This window comes from Eriocheir sinensis, chromosome 6 (genome assembly GCF_024679095.1).
Source record: "Eriocheir sinensis breed Jianghai 21 chromosome 6, ASM2467909v1, whole genome shotgun sequence".
Lineage (NCBI taxonomy): Eukaryota > Metazoa > Arthropoda > Malacostraca > Decapoda > Varunidae > Eriocheir > Eriocheir sinensis.
In genome coordinates, this window is record NC_066514.1 from 22125574 (window position 1) to 22142871 (window position 17298).

General features: G+C 46.0%; 1 protein-coding gene across 1 annotated transcript in view; it reads left to right on the plus strand.

Moving 5' to 3' along the window:
- Positions 1–385: 385 nt before the first annotated feature.
- The window catches only part of LOC126991209 (uncharacterized), a 78678-nt gene continuing 61765 nt past the window's right edge, over positions 386–17298 (plus strand). Inside the window, exons 1-3 of the mRNA XM_050849988.1 lie at positions 386–390; positions 3790–3857; positions 4208–4738. Of these exons, the coding sequence (XP_050705945.1) occupies positions 386–390; positions 3790–3857; positions 4208–4738 (604 nt within the window). The remainder of the gene's footprint in view (positions 391–3789; positions 3858–4207; positions 4739–17298) is intronic.

Genomic DNA, 17298 nt, shown 5'->3' on the forward strand with positions numbered 1-17298 from the left:
TATGCTTGTTCAGGTATTTGAAGACTTGTATCATATCTCCCCCAATCGTCTCTTTTTCCAACGTGAAGGGGTTGAGTCGCTTGAGTCGTTCTTCGTATAAGGTTGCGCCCTCAATGATGGTATAATCTCTCTCGAGTAATTCAATGTCTTTCTTGTAATTAGGGGACCAGAATTGCCGGCGTATTCCAGGTGGGGCCTTACCAGCGAATTATACGAAGATAACATTACTCCCGGGCGTCTTATATTCGAAGTTCCTCGCTATGAACCCGAGCATAGTATTGGCTTTCTTGCAGGCGGACTTGCAGTGTTTTGTGTGTTTCAAGTCACTTTTGAGAGTGACCCCGAGGTCTCTTTACTTCTGCGCTGCCTGTAGTGGTTCCCAAGCATGTGGTATGTGTGGTTGCTACTTCTGGACCCGAAGTGCATTACTTTACATTTGGTAGTGTTAAAGGACATTTGCAACTTTTCTGACCACTGAGTGATCTGGTCCAGGTTTCTCTGGATAATTATACAGTCTGGCGGCTTTAGGGCCCACCTTTGTGTCATCGGCAATTTAGAGGAGGAGGAGGAGGAGATATTTAGGCGTGGAAGAGCCTTAACCCGGTAGCAACGACTGGCCAAATTTGTGGCTTTATCGTGTACCAGCGACGGGCCACATTTTTGCCAAGATATAAACCTCCCAAAATAGATGATGCATAAACTGATCACAAATGCGTTGATATATATTATGAAATGGTTTGCGTGAGTGATGTTTTTTTTCTAATTTTTCTCGCTTAGAGGGACCATTAAGAAACATGATCCCTGCAGCTACCTGGTTAAAAGGAGATGCGGAAACGGAGAGGGATAGAAAATGGAAAATGAGGAAAGAGAGAAAAAGAAGGGAAGAAAAAGTAAAGAATGGAGAAAGAAACAAAGAGGAACGGAAGGAGAGAAGGAGGAGGAAGACACTTGGCGGAAACGGAAATCAGAAGGGGAAGGAAGAGAAAGAGGGGGAGGATAAGAGCGAGGGATGAAAGGAGGAAGGAGGAGGAGAAGGAGGAAGAGAAGGAGAAGGAAAAATGAGGACGTGGAATATACTGACAAGGGAAAAGGAAGGAAGAGAAAGAAAGGAGAGAAACGGAGCAAGGAAGAAAGGTGGAGGAAAAGGAGGAAAAGAATAAAGAGGAGAGATGAGGACATGGAAGAGGAGAGAAAGAAAGAGGAGAGGAAGGAAGAAGCGCAAGAAAGAAGGAGAGGAAGGAAAATGAGCAAAACAGGAGAAGGAGGAGGAAGAGAAGAAGAAAGGAAGATATGAAAGACACTGGAGAGAGAGAGAGAGAGAGAGAGAGAGAGGAAAAAGAGCAAGAAGGAAGGAAAGGAAGGAGGAGGAGGAGGAGGAGGAGGAGGAGGAGGAGGAGAGATGAATATATGAAAAAACAAAGAGGAAGAAAGAAGAGAGGAAGAAATAAGAGGAAGGATGAGGGGGGGAATGGAGGGGGAGGATAGCCGGAACGAGCCTTCTGTGAATTATACCTCAAAAGTTTTTAGTGTACCGAACATATCTCACGTTCCTCCTCCTGTCTCGACGCAGTGAAGAGAAAAAGTTTGCAGTGGAAAAGTCATGAAAGTGAGGCCCAAAAGAGTAGTAGCGTGAGTGTTGAACTAAAACTTGTCCATTTCCATATTCTTGTTTTTTTTTTAATATATCGTTTGTGTGTGTGTGTGTGTGTGTGTGTGTGTGTGTGTGTGTGTGTGTGTGTGTGTGTGTGTGTGTGTATTTTGTCCAGTTTTTCCTTAAAGTTATGCACACTCACTTAGTCTGTTCCAAACCTCTATATTTCTTTGCGGGAAGCTATATTTCTTTATGTCTCTCAAGTGCCTTCTTTTTCTCATTTTTTTTTACTGTGTCCTCGTGTGCGTGTGTGTGTGTGTGTGTGTGTGTGTTGATACGGGAAGGAAACGTCAATTAAACACTTTTAGCCAATTCTCTCTCTCTCTCTCTCTCTCTCTCTCTCTCTCTCTCTCTCTCTCTCTCTCTCTCTCTCTCTCTCTCTCTCTCTCTCTCTCTCTCTCTCTCTCTCTCTCTTTCGGCTGGCTGACACATTTCTGGCTGAGGTCCTTTTTTTATCCCTTCTCCCCCTCGGCAGGTCCACAAAAAACTCTCCCCCTCACACGCCCTTCCACGGATACTTTAACACTCGCGACAAACTGACTAAACACGGAAACGATCTGGACTCAGGGCTCTCAATTGGACTCCTGCACACACGCCCTTCCCCAGTTTAACACTCACAATGGACTTTTTTTTTTATAGCAGAGGAGTCAGTTCAACAAATGTGAAAAAAAAGCCCACTACTCACTGCTCCCATAAAGAGTTAGAGGAGTGGCTGAAAGATAGGTCAATTTCGGGAGCAGAGGCGTCCTGATACCCTCCTCATGAAAGAGTTCAAGTTGTAGGCAGGAGGAAATACAGATGAAATAAGATTGTTGCAGAGTTTACCAGCGTGAGGGATGAAAGAGTGAAGATGCTGGTTAACTCTTGCATAAGGGATTTGGACAGTAAGGGGATGAGCTGGACTGACTCAACGAGGACACTATCTTGACTCATGACACTCGATTTGACTCGCCTGCACACTCGCCCTCCCAAGGATAGTTCAACACTCGCCACAAACTCAACAGGGAAGCGATACGGACTCAAGGCTCTGGATTTGGATTTCCGATATTGCTCTTCTCTCCTCTAATCGTGATCCGTGCCATAATGGTCCTTGAAACACTAGCTGGCTCTCTCTCTCTCTCTCTCTCTCTCTCTCTCTCTCTCTCTCTCTCTCTCTCTCTCTCTCTCTCTCTCTCTCTCTCTCTCTCTCTCTCTCTCTCTCTCTCTCTCTCTCTCTCTCTCTCTCTCTCTCTCTCTCTCTCTCTCTCTCTCTCTCTCTCTCTCTCTCTCTCTCTCTCTCCTCTCTCTCTCTCTCTCTCTCTCTCTCTCCTCTCTCTCTCTCTCTCTCTCTCTCTCTCTGTCTCGTTTCCTTCTTCCTCTCACTTTCCTCCATACCCCCACTTTTAACCCTGCCTCCGTATCCTCACCCTGAAGGCCTTGGGGGTCAGATAATGCTTTCCCACACCTGGCCTGCCGCGCGAGTATCTCCCATCTTTTCCCCTCTGCCTCTCGCCGGATGTAAATATATAGACTTTGGACATATTTCCCAAAGAGCATCGCCCTTATAACTTAGGATGCTGTGTGGGTATTTCCTTCTTTTCCTTCCTCCGGGTTCTTCTTTCCTTTGCCTCGCCTTCCAGTGAATAAGAACGGCATCTAAACCACCCCAGAACTCGTATTTCTCCTTTCTCTTGCTTCTCTTTGTCTGCTGTTGCCGCCTCCTGCCCAAGAGATGGATAAGACACATTCTCCTTGCATTGTTCCTTAAGTCTTTTCCCTTGATTCCTTGGGTTGGCCTGTCCTGACTCTAGGTGACCCGGGACTTGTATCTCTGCCTTCTCCTGTCTCCTCCATTGTCTGCTCCTCCTGTTTCCTGCCCAAGAGATAGATAAGACACATTTTCCTTGCATTGTTTCTGAGATCTTCGCCTTTGATGGCCTGCCCTGACTCTACATAACCCAGGTCTCATATCTCGTATCTTCATTTATATATTCTTATTTTCGTATCTTCATTTATCTCCTCTCATTCCCGTCTCCTGCCCGAAAGATAGCCAAGACACAGTGCCGTAACATTATCAGATATTCGCCTGGACGCAGTGTTTGCTCTGGACAACGCGGTGTCTTCCTGGCTAGCTAACACCTGCGTGCCTTCCTTTACAGGTGTGAGCCGGGCCGCTGCCTCGCCTGGCCCCTGGGACAAGCACAGCAGCGTATGAAACCGCTGACTCGTGACAACCACAAGTAAGCTGGGCCTCTTGGTGTGTTGGGGCAGCAGTGACCCTCAGCGGCCTACGCCTCCCTGACCTCTGAGACCATGATCTTGATAGTGACCTTTCATGCTGCACGCTTCGGCACCGCCCCCCGAGGACAAGATAGCATGGTGGGGCAGGCGGTGAGGCGGTGAACCTACTAGGAGTGGGAGGGAGCGGCGCCCCTTCCGTGCACCGTGTAGTGTATCCCCCGTGGTGACCCAGTGCTCCCCAATACTCAGAGTAAGGAGAAGACATCAGGGGAGTGAACCAAGGGTGCCCCGACGCCTTAACCCCTCTTCCTCCTTCCATGACATAGCCCTTCATCTTTCCTTCACCTCTTCCGTCAGTTCTGCCTTCCTCCCTTGATCCATCTTCTCGCCCAGGCCAGCCAACCTCCTTCCTGCCTCCCTCGCTTGTCCCTCTGCCTCCGTCTCCTTCCCTTGCCCTTGCCCCTCCCTCCCCTCCGCCCTCCCCCCCATATCCACCACTCTCCACCTCCATCACAACCCCACCACCACCTTCACTTTCACCTTCCTTCAACACCTCCCCCGCCTCCTCCACCACCGCCACCACGCCTCTCCCACACAACTCCCCTGCGGCGGCTACTCCCTCCCCGCCCCCAAGAACTCCTCTGAGCGGGAATCAGGGGAGTGAGTGGAGTGGAAAAGGCCAGCCCAGGGAAGTCACTCTGAAAGAAGTGTGGAAAGCTACTGGAAGGAATGGAACTGAGCCCACCACCACCACCACAACCACCACCACCACCACCACCACCACGGGGCTCACACGGGGATTTGTTGAGGTGGTTGTGGTACTCCTCGCCTTCGTCTCCAGCGCCGCCGCCTCCTTCAAGTTGAAACGTAAGTACTGACGATGTGTATGTGAGCCTAGTGATTGAACAAAAGGTATCAGGACACCTCTTTTCACGTAATTGACTGCTCTTTCGGCCACCTCTTTGGATTCTTTACAGGAGCAGCGAGTAGCGGGCTTTTTTTTTTTTATTGTTTCCTTTTTTTTGTGCCCTTGTCCTGTCTCCTTTGCTGTAAAAATAAATGCATATGAAAAAAAAACATGAGAATCTGACCAGTGTCCTTTATGCCCTTTGGAAATAATTGTTGTGAGAGCCGAAACCTTCTGAGAATACGTTCACAAGTAATGACGAGCCCTTGGGGACGATGACGCCGAGGTGAAGTTTATTCTTGGTGAAAAAAAGTAACTACTAAAAAGTTTGGAAAGTTTGGTTTAGTCGGCGCAACATCTGTGGTCATATGCCGGAGAGAGACAGAAGGGGAAGGAATTATAGGAGAAGGGAACAGACCCCAGGAGACGGGACACAACCCCCGATTAATACCTGGTACCCATTCACTGTTGGGTGAACAGGGGCGTAGGGTATCGGAAAAGCCGCCCAAATTTTTCCACTCCGCCCGGGAATCGAACCCGGGCTCTCTCGGTTGTGAGCCGAGTGTGCTAACCACTGCACCACGAAGCCCCTAGTAATTCCTAACATTCTCTGAGTAGTAAAGACTGAGGCTGATGGAAAACAAAGTTAAACTACGAACATATCGACCCTGACGCCTTCATTGTTCTATATGATGGGCGTAAAAGAACACACCAAACTTCATGTGTATAATAAAATAATAACAAGGCAACAGACATACCAGTCTCATGTTGCCTCTCCTTCTATCTTCTATCGCTGTTTTCACGCTGACTGCTCTTCTGAACTTGCTAACTGCATGCCTCCCCCGCTCCCGCGGCCCCGCTGCACACGACTCTCTACTCATGCTCATCCCTATACTGTCCAAACCCCTTATGCAAGAGTTATCCAGCATCTTCACTCTTTCATCCCTCACGCTGGTAAACTCTGGAACAATCTTCCTTCATCTGTATTTCCTCCTGCCTACGACTTGAACTCTTTCAAGAGGAGGGTATCAGGACACCTCTCCATCCGAAATTGACCTCTCTTTCGGCCACCTCTTTGGATTCTTTTTAGGAGCAGCGAGTAGCGGGCTTTTTTATTATTGTTACCTTTTTTGTGCCCTTGAGCTGTCTCCTTTGTTGTAAAAAAAAAAAAAAGAACTGGCCCCAAGAACACACACAAAACACACCGCCAGTCATCAGCGCGGCTGAAAAGAGACCGAAAGTTGACCCAGCTGCCAGTCTTAGTCTCCTGCTAATGAAATACTCGGGAGACAATGGAAAACGAGATTGGCGCATGGCATTAACACGCCTTGCCGCCTACCCGAGTGGTGGAATCTTTTACATGTTATTTTTTCACTCACGCTCCAGAGTGACGCGAACTTGGGGGAGCGTCACGTAGCGCTCACCCGGCACGTCTTATATAATGCAAAAGCGTTAATGCAAACCTTTGGGGAGACGGGGGCTGAATGGATAACGTGACGGCCCCGCGTTCAGGACGACGCGAGTTCAATCCCCGCCCGGTGCCACCAAAGTGGGATTTTTCAGCCGCCGCCGAGTGGCTTAAAACTTCCCACATGCTGTCCAGAAGACCACCTATCAACCCGGACTCTAGATTCTAGGATTAGAGATGAGCTCCGGGAGGGCAGCATGAGCCAATGCAAGATGGCGCCACTATAAACACTTGCCTGCGCCAGAACGGGCTGGGCCGACCATCAGGCCCCACCGGGAAGAAGCCTTGGGCCGACCATCAGGATCCACCGGGAAGAAGTCTACCGGCGGAATAGGCCACGAGGAGATGAAATCATGTGAGTGGGGACAGTTAACATGCATACGTACACACACACACACACACACACACACAAAGAAAAAGAACGTTCATGAAGGCAAGAGCAACACAGCGGCGCACATCCTACTGACGCTACACACCGAACACGAAAGAAAAGCTTGCAGACAAACGACAAGTGACTTGGTGCGTTCTTTCTGCAGCCCAGTGAGTAACAAATGGCCTGCGACTCGGTGCTGTCTCTGTGGCGTTCAGTAAGAAAATAAAATATATATTGACCAGTCAGCACAGTGCGGGAATCATGGTCACACTACTAACTCCCATTTGCTCATCTCCTTCCTTCACCTCCCCCCTGAGCCCTGCCTCCCTTCCTTGGTCCTCCAGGGCAGCTAACCGCCTCCCCGCCCATGCAACGACTTTCCCTTTTTTTTTTTCTCTCTCTTCTTTGTTACGTCGTGGGCTATTGCGCCAGTAGGCTTCTTCCCGGTGGATCCTGATGGTCGGCCCAAGGCTTCTTCCCGGTGGATCCTGATGGTCGCCCCAAGGCTTCTTCCCGGTGGGGCCTGATGGTCGGCCTAGCCCGTTCTGGCGCAGGCGAGTGTTTATAGTGGCGCCATCTTGCATTGGCTCATGCTGCCCTCCCGGAGCTCATCTTTAATCCTAGAATCTAGAGTCCGGGTTGATAGGTGGTCTTCTGGACAGCATGTGGGTAGTTTTAAGCCACTCGGCGGCGGCTGAAAAATCCCAGCTTGGTGGCACCGGGCGGGGATTGAGCTCGCGTCGTCCTGAACGCGGGGCCGTCACGCTATCCACTCAGCCGCCGCCTCCCCTTGCTCATCACACCCCTTCACCTCCCCCCTGAGCCTTTCCTGCCTCCCTCCGTCCTTCCTCTCCTCCAGGGCAGCTAACCTCCTCCCTGCCCATGTTAGAAGTTGTCCCTTCCAAGGCCATTCTTCCCCTCAGCTGAGTCCAACGCTATCAGGCAGACAGAAACGCCTCCTCCTCCTTTCTCTGAACCACTTTTACGGCTAATGATTTTGGCCATTTCTTTGACCACTTCGTTGACCATTCCTTGACCCAATACTATAACGTGATTTTTCCTCCATCACACGAGACACCCCGACCATCACTCTCTCTCTCTCTCTCTCTCTCTCTCTCTCTCTCTCTCTCTCTCTCTCTCTCTCTCTCTCTCTCTCTCTCTCTCTCTCTCTCTCTCTCTCTCTCTCTCTCTCTCTCTCTCTCTCTCTCTCTCTCTCTCTCTCAGACACACACACACACACACACACACACACACACAATTTCTAGCTACACCATTCACATACGAAGCCTCCTCCTCTCCCTCTTCCCTCTCCATTTTCTCACTTCCATTCTTCTCAATATAGACGAATTTTACGATGCCTCTTCCTCTTCCCTCCATCTCTTTCTCTCCATTGCTCTCTCCTCCTTTCCTTCACTTCTCTTCCTCCCTTCCTCCCTCCTCAGGTTACAATGATTCCATCTCCATATATCTGCCTTTTTCTTTCCTCCCTTCCTCCCTCAGTCTTCCTGTCCTACTCCTCTTTTTCTCTTCTCCCTTCTTCGCTTCCTCAATTCCTTTCCCTTTTCTTATTCTCTCCTCCCTTCCTCTCGTCTTCATTTCCTCATCTCCTGCCTGTCTGTGTTCCTTCCTTCGCTCCTTTCCCTTTCCTCCTCCTCTCTCCTCCCTTCCTCTCGTCTTCATTTCCTCATCTCCTGCCTGTCTGTGCCCCTTCCTTCGTTCCTTTCCCTTTCCTCCTCCTCTCTCCTCCCTTCCTCTCGTCTTCATTTCCTCATTTCCTGCCTGTCTGTGTTCCTTCCTTCGTTCCTTTCCCTTTCCTCCTTCTCTCTCTTCCTTTCCTATCGTCTTCCTCTCATCTCTTGCCTTTCTGTATTCCTTCCTTCATTCATTTCCTGGTCCTCCTTCTCTTCTTCCCGCTTTCGGAATTACTTAAGGCAAGTACATACGATGGAAAAATACGTAGTTTTTGGCAACAGGGACGAGCTGCATCCTCGGAGCGTCCAGATGCAAGTTATTACAGCGATAGCGGGCATTTAAACCACTGATTGCCCGGGTCTTTTAAATGCTACTTGATGAATGTTGCAATATGAGGATCATACTATTTTCAAATAACCCCATTATTTTTCTTTATTTATCGAATAACTTGTTTTTTTTCCGGTATGGGGAGGGGGCTTCGTGGTGCAGTGGTTAGCACACTCGGCTCACAACCGAGAAAGCCCGGGTTCGATTCCCGGGGGGAGTGGAAAAATTTGGGCAGCTTTTCCGATACCCTACGCCCCTGTCCACCCAGAAGTGAATGGGTACCAGGTATTAATCGGGAGTTGTGTCCCGTCTCCTGGGATCTGTTCCCTTCTATAATTCCTTCCCCTCCTCTTTCTCTCCGGCATATGACCACGGATGTTGCGCCGACTAAACGAAACTTTCCAACTTTTTTTCCGGTACGACATTTATTTGAACACAGGGAGTGGCCTTGAGGCAGCACGCGCTGAATACGAGAGTGACGAGCCTTGAATTGAGGGGACGAGGCCACGCATCTCTTATCAATGCTTTACCCAAGTCAAGTCATGCGCAGGTTTGTGGGAGGAGACACGGCCGAGGCGTGGTTTATGCGTGACGCTGCTTGGAGCCAAACAAGAGAATGTAGAAACAGGGATTTAGAGAAAACGAAGAAAGGCGGACTAATTTAAATCAATCACTTCAACATGCCCTCCCTCACACCCCACACCGCCGTTTGTAGTCATTGAAATTGCAGTCACGCAGTAGCACAATAAAAAGACATATTTTTGCGTCAGTGGCTTGCCTGAACGCGCTGTGAAAGAAGGCGAGAATGCACATCCAGAGTGCACACACGGCCCCAATTCTAGTCACCCCTGAACTGGCGGGTATTTTTTTTTGGGGGGGGGAGGGCTCCAAGTGACGTCATCCCGCTGCTCCGCCCCAAAACCGCCTCCTGCGCGTACCGGTCGCAGTTTTGAAGCAGAGTGACTTGACTTGGTATATATAGACTTAGTGCTTTACCATCAAAATGCGGCGTAGGAATCCAAGTTTTAGGCTATGTCGAGGCGTGTTAGTGAGTTTATGGAAGGAAGAGTTCATAAAAGACGTGGTAGTAGTGATGCACAACACTTTTGAGTAATGTTCAAGCGTCTCCCTCCTCCTCCTCCTCCCCCCCAGCACATCCTCCCTCTCCTCCATCCACTCCACCATATTCCTCCTCCCACGCAGAAATAAGGAAAACATTGCTCGAAAGCGATTTGGAAGCGCCTCAGGAAATTGACAATTGCTATGTGTATATTGCTATTGCGAAAGATTTTTTGCATAGATCAGCAGAAAAAGTGAAGTGCAATAAGTATAAGATTTAGGCCTAGCGGGGATACTCCGATGATAAAAAAAATCGCACGTTGCAGACCCCCGCATGGTAGTGAGGAAGTGTCTGTGAAAAAAATAATCAGTTATCGAAAATAGATAAATACCAATACCGCAAATATTTGAAGCTTAAATAAAACTGACGGCGACTAGAACCACTCGCTTGATGAACATCCATCGTTAATATTTCCTTTAGTTATTATCCGATCTTTAAAACTCAAACAGCATTACAATCTACTTGAAATGCACCATTAGAAGATGTATTTCGAATAGTTATATACTAGGCGTAAATATGGTCAGATCGCAGCTAAATCTTAAATTAGATTTTCTCAAAATGTGTTTTTGGGGAATGGACGCTATACATTTTTGAATAACTTTTTTGTTAGAACGGGTTCAACGGAGAGTAACAAAAATGATTCCTCGGTTGAGAAATTTATTTTATGAACCAAGGCTTAAAGAAGTAAATTTATTCAGCCTATCAAAACAGAGACTGCGAGGAGATGTATTAGAAGTGTTTAAAATGTTTAAAGGATTCAGTGATATAAATGAGGAAGATTACTTTACAATTGATCGATCAAATAGAACAAGAAATCACAATTTCAAGGTAAGTGGTAAAAGATTCTCGTCGCTCTAAGCCAAACACTTCTTCTTTAATCGAGTTGTTAATGTTTGGAACTCTCTACCCTGTGATGTCGTTGATAATACAACAGTTACGGCTTTCAAGAATAGATTAGACTAAGTATTTTTAATTAAACCAGCAACTAAGATATTACTCATTGTCGTAATAACGTTAAGTTCTTTCGAATACTGGTGTCCTTGTCCGCTTTTATCGCCCGGTTAGTGGTAGCAGTAACGGTAGTTCTTTCCTCTTTCCTACATAATTTCCATGCAGTTTTTCCATGCTGCATGGTTCTTTTTCCTTTCCTGCCAGCTTTGCCTGGAGGGAGGGGGCGGGGGGGGGAAGAGCCTTCGCCTTTGCTGTCCTTCATCTTCCACCTTTGATTAGATAGTTAGTGTAGCTTGTCACAAACAGCCTCGTTAGGACCAACAGGTCTGCTGTTGTTTGTTCTTCCTCTGTGTTTTTTTGTGTTCCCTTTCTTTTCTCGCTTCTTCCTTCTTTGTTTTCTATTTCTCCTAACTGAATATATTTTTACGTCTGTATTTTTTTCTCTAGCTTTCTATTTACATCCATTTCTTTTGCTATCTCTACTTTATCAGTCCATCTATCTATCTATATTCATCAAGCGACCTATCACTGTCTATTTATCTTTCTATCTATATTTTCTGGTCTTCACCATTATACTTCAGCCAAAGATAGAAGGAAAGTTTCTCAATCTCCTCCATTTAAACACATCGCAACAAAGCGCCTTCCCCGAGCCGTTGTCCCGCGCCTTATAACCAACCTTCCTATGACTTGAACTCTTCCTGGAGGCGCTCCACCTCTCCGGCCGCTTCAGAATGATCTTTTGGAATTCTCTCTCACTCCTCCCTTTAGACTAAGTTTAGAGTGTAGTGTTTTTGCGGGGTTTTATTCTCATTGTTGCTTTTTTTGGTGTTTACTTGTTTTCCCATGACTGCTGCCTCTGGTGTAAGAAAAAAAGAACATCAAGAGAAACAAAAGATCGTCGCAAATCGTCATCCGTCCATCATCGTAGTCCGTCGTTTTGTTTTGTTTTATTTTAGGTGTCGCATGCAGGCGTGACAGCGGGAGCGTTGCAATGAGTCCGCGAAAGAAAAATGACGCATATCCAGAAGTCTTATTCATGAAACTCCAGCCTAAATAATGGCGGTATCATCGTCATCATCATCATCAGCAGCAGCAGGGAGAAAGCGCGGCCCTTACATGTCAAGATAATGGAAAGTCACGGAACAAAAGTTGGCCGCGACGAGAGAAACTTCAGCAATGTTTTAATTCCTTCAGGACATAGATTTCCTTGACGAGAGAGAGAGAGAGAGAGAGAGAGAGAGAGAGAGAGAGAGAGAGAGAGAGAGAGAGAGAGAGAGAGAGAGAGAGAGAGAGAGAGAGAGAGAGAGAGAGAGAGAGAGAGAGAGAGAGAGCAAGGGCGTGGATTGTATTATTCAGTTATCGAAATGGATTGACCAGGTTCCCTTGACTCTCTCTCTCTCTCTCTCTCTCTCTCTCTCAAAAAGCAAAAAACACGAGCCAGTCTCTTTACTGTGTTCCTTCCACACACACACACACACACACACACACACACACACACACACACACACACACACACACACACACACACACACACACACACACACACACACACACACACAAACACACACTCTTCTCTCACACACACACACACGCCTTCATATTAAAGAAGCGGCGTAAAAAGAGAGAGAGAGAGAGAGAGAGAGAGAGAGAGAGAGAGAGAGAGAGAGAGAGAGAGAGAGAGAGAGAGAGAGAGAGAGAGAGAGAGAGAGAGAGAGAGAGAGAGAGAGAGAGAGAGAGAGAGAGAGAGCGAGAGAGAGAGAGAGCGAGAGCGAGAGAGAGCGAGAGCGAGAGAGTTCTGTATGCTTATCTCCCTCTCTTGGGCCAGGTGCCTCGCCCCATAACCTAACACAATCAATGGGGGAGGGGATGTCACCGCCGCCACTCGCTCTTGTGTCCCCAAAAGTGGTATCATGTAACACGACTCGGTGCTCGAAGACGTGGCCAAAGGGATCGAGGCTGAAACATGGAATTCGACCCTATTATTAAATGAGAAAAGATGAATATGTGAAAAAGTGCAGTTGATAAGGGAATTAGTAACGTATAACGAATCTGAACGTATAATCACCGATACCGATGCTTAGTGACGTTATTAGAAGGGATCGAGGTTAAAAACATGGATTTCGAAGCCAATATTACCTAAAAGAGTTAATATGTAAGAAAGAGTCGGTGATAAGGAAAATAGAAGAGGGTATAATGAAACTGAACATATAATCACAGGAATCGATGCTCTATAGACTCTATAAAGCGATCGAGGTTGTAACATGGAATTCAAAGCCTTATTAACTAAAAGAATGAAAAAGTAAGAAATTGCAAGTGAGGAAAGGGAGGGAAAAGAATGCATGATGAAACTGAAATTCTAAACACAAAATCCGATGCCCAATAACGTTATTAAAGGGATCGAGGCTAAAACATGGAATTCGATGCCATTATTAACTACAAGAGCGAAAAAAGTAAGAAAGTGGAGGTGAGGAAAGGGAAGTAAAGGAACGCATGATGAAACTGAATCTCTAATCACATAATCCAATGCTCGATGACGTTATTAAAGGGATCGAGGCTAAACCACGGAATTCGATGCCATTATTAACTAAAAGAGCGAAAAAAGTAAGAAAGTGGAGGTGAGGAAAGGGAAGTTTTTTTTTTTTTTTACAACAAAGGAGGCAACTCAAGGGCACACACAAAAAAAGAAAACAATAATAAAAAAAAAGCCCGCTACTCGCTGCTCCTAAAAAAGAAACAAAAGAGGTGGCCGAAAGCAAGATCAAATACGGGAGGAGAGGTGTCCTGATACCCTCCTCTTGAAAGAGTTAAAGTCGTAGGCAGGAGGAAATACAGATGAAGGAAGATTGTTCCAGAGTTTACCAGCGTGAGGGATGAAAGAGTGAAGATGCTGGTTAACTCTTGCATAATTGGTTTGGACAGTATAGGGATGAGCATGAGTAGAAAGTCGAGTGCAGCGGGGCCGCGGGAGGGGGGGAGGCATGCAGTTAGCAAGTTCAGAAGAGCAGTCAGCGTGGAAATATCGATAGAAGATAGAAAGAGAGGCAACATTGCGGCGGAATTTAAGAGGTAAATGACTATCAGTATGAGGAAGAGAGCTGATGAGACGAAGAGCCTTAGCCTCCACTCTGTCCAGAAGAGCTGTGTGAGTGGAGCCCCCCCACACGAGATGCATACTCCATACGAGGGCGGACAAGGCCCCTGTATATGGACAGCAACTGTGCAGGGGAGAAGAACTGGCGGAGACGGTACAGAACGCCCAGCCTCGAGGAAGCTGATTTAGTAAGAGATGAGATATGAAGTTTCCAGTTGAGATTTTGAGTTAAGGATAGACCGAGGGTGTTTAGTGTTGAGGAAGGTGATAGCTGGGTGTTGTCAAAGAATAGGGGATAGTTGTTTGGAAGATTGTGTCGAGTGGATAGGTGGAGAAACTGTGTTTTTGAGGCGTTGAAGGACACCAGGTTCTTCTTGCCCCAATCGGAAATAATAGTAAGGTCTGAGGCTAAGCGTTTTGCAGCCTCCAGCCTTGAGTCGTTAAGTTCCTGAAGGGTGGGTCTTCTATTAAAAGAAGTTGAGTAATGCAGAGTGGAATCATCGGCGTAGGAATGGATAGGACAGTTCGTTTTGGAAAGAAGATCATCAATGAACAACAGAAAAAGAGTGGGAGATAGGACAGAACCCTGTGGGACACCACTGTTAATAGATTTTGGGGAAGAACAGTGACCGTCTACCACGGCAGAAATAGAACGGTCAAAAAAAGAATGCATGATGAAACTGAATCTCTAATCACATAATCCAATGCTCGATGACGTTATTAAAGGGATCGAGGCTAAACCACGGAACTCGATGCCATTATTAACTAAAACAGCGAGAAAAGTAAGAAAGTGGAGGTGAGGAAAGGGAAGCAAAAGAACGCATAAGAACATAAGAACATAAGAACGCAGGAGTCTGCAAGAGGCCGGTAGGCCTGTACAAGGCAGCTCCTTTGACCCTAAGCTCCCGTGTATCTAACCCCACCTAATATCGCTGTCCATGAATTTATCTAGTCTATTTTTGAATGTGACAATTGTATTGGCACTCACCACATGACTGCTAAGCCTATTCCACTCATCCACCACCCTGTTAGTAAACCAATTTTTGCCTATGTCCCTGTTGAATCTGAATTTATCCAGTTTAAACCCGTTACTTCGTGTTCTACCCGGTTCTCTTACCAACAAAACCTTATGAATGTCTCCCTTATTAAAGCCCTTCATCCATTTATAAACCTCGATCATGTCTCCACGCACCCTTCGCCTTTCTAGAGAATGCAAGTTTAACTGTTTGAGTCTTTCCTCGTATGGCAAGTTTCTCAACCCCTGAATCATCTTAGTCATCCTCCTCTGCACCGATTCTAACATTTTGATATCCATTCTATAGTAGGGTGACCAGAACTGAACCGCATAGTCAAGATGAGGTCTAACTAATGCTAAATATAGTTTGAGGAAGACTTCGGGGCTTCTGTTGCTTACGCTCCTTGAAATAAATCCCAGTACCCTATTAGCTCGATTTCTAGCTTGAATGCATTGTGCCCTTGGACGGAGATCAGAGCTCACTAAGATCCTAAATCCTCTCGCACCCAGACCTACGTAGGAGAGTGTCATTTAAGCAATAGTTGTGAGAGGGGTTGTTCCTACTTACACTCAGAATACTGCACTTCCCTACATTGAACTCCATCTGCCATTTATCCGCGTCCTGATCCGACTCAATTACTCTACCGATCTTGGTATCATCTGCAAATTTACTAACATCACTACTAATTCCTGTGTCTAAGTCATTGATATAAATAATAAACAAAAGTGGACCTAATACCGAACCTTGTGGGACCCACTCGTAACACATCCCCAGTCAGATCTTTTACCATTGATTTGCACTCTTTGCTTCCTATTGCTAAGCCACGCCTTGACCCAGTTCAAAACTTTACCCTCTACTCCGTGAGCCTGTAATTTAAGCAACAGTCGTTGGTGAGGAACTTTGTCAAACGCTTTACTAAAATCAAGATAGATTACATCATAATTTTCATCTCTGTCAACCGCCTCAAATACTTTATTGTAGAAGGACAAGAGATTGGTGAGGCATGACCTACCTTTTGTGAGCCCATGCTGCGAGTCGTGAATTAAGCTATGTTTCTCTAAATGCTACCGAATGTTCCTGGCTATTATGGACTCCAGCATCTTCCCTATAACCGATGTTAAGCTAATTGGGCGATAGTTTGAAGCAACTGACCTGTCCCCCTTTTTAAAAATCGGCGTCACATTAGCTACTTTCCATAGGCTCGGCACATAGCCAGTATTTACCGACATCTTAAAGTGTCGGTTAGTGGGTCACTGATTATATCACCTAACTCCTTTAATACCCTCGGAAATATCCCGTCAGGACCTGGCGACTTGTTCTTCTTAAGCTTATCTATCTCATCCTGAACTACTTGCCTGGTAATGATTATATCCCTCAATTTATCGCCATCCCCGCCCTCGTACACCTGAACTCTTTCCGGTATAGTCGTTCGATCCTCCTGTGTGAATACTGAAAGGAAGTAGTCGTTCAACAATGTGCTCATATTTTCGTAATTTTCTACTAGCTCCCCTGTGTTTGTGCATGATGAAACTGAATCTCTAATCACATAATCCAATGCTCAATGACGTTATTAAAGGGATCGAGGCTAAACCACGGAATTCGATGCTATTATTAACTAAAAGAGTGAAAAAAATAAGAAAGTGCAGGTGAGGAAAGGGAAGTAAAGGAACGCATGATGAAACTGAATCTCTAATCACATAATCCAATGCTCGATGACGTTATTAAAGGGATCGAGGCTAAACTACAGAATTCGATGCCATTATTAACTATAAGAATGAAAAAAAGTAGGAAAGTGCAGGTGAGGAAAGGGAAGCAAAAGAATGCATGATGAAACTGAAATTCTAATCACAAAATCCGATTCCCAATGACGTTATGAAAAGGGATCGAGGCTAAACTACAGAATTCGATGCCATTATTAACTAAAAGAATGAATAAGTAAGAAAGTAGAGGTGAGGAAAGAGAAGATAAAGAACGCATGATGAAACTGAAATTCTAATCGCAAAATCCGATTCCCAATGACGTTATGAAAAGGGATCGAGGCTAAACCATGGAATTCGATGCCATTATTAACTAGAAGAATGAAAAAGTAAGAAAGTGCAGGTGAGGAAAGGGAATTAAAAGAACGCATGATGAAAATGGACCTCTAATCACATAATCCAATGCTCGATGACGTTATTAAAGGGATCGAGGCTAAAACATGGAATTCGATGCCATTATTAACTAAATGAATGAAAAAGTAGGAAAGTGCAGGTGAGGAAAGGGAAGTAAAGGAACGCATGATGAAACTGAAATTCTAATCGCAAAATCCGATTCCCAATAACGTTATTAAAGGGGTCGAGGCTAAAACGTGGAATTCGATGCCATTATTAACTAAAAGAATGAAAAAGTAAGAAAGTGCAGGTGAGGAAAGGGAAGTAAAGGAACGCATGATAAAAATGGACCTCTAATCACATAATCCAATGCTCGATGACGTTATTAAAGG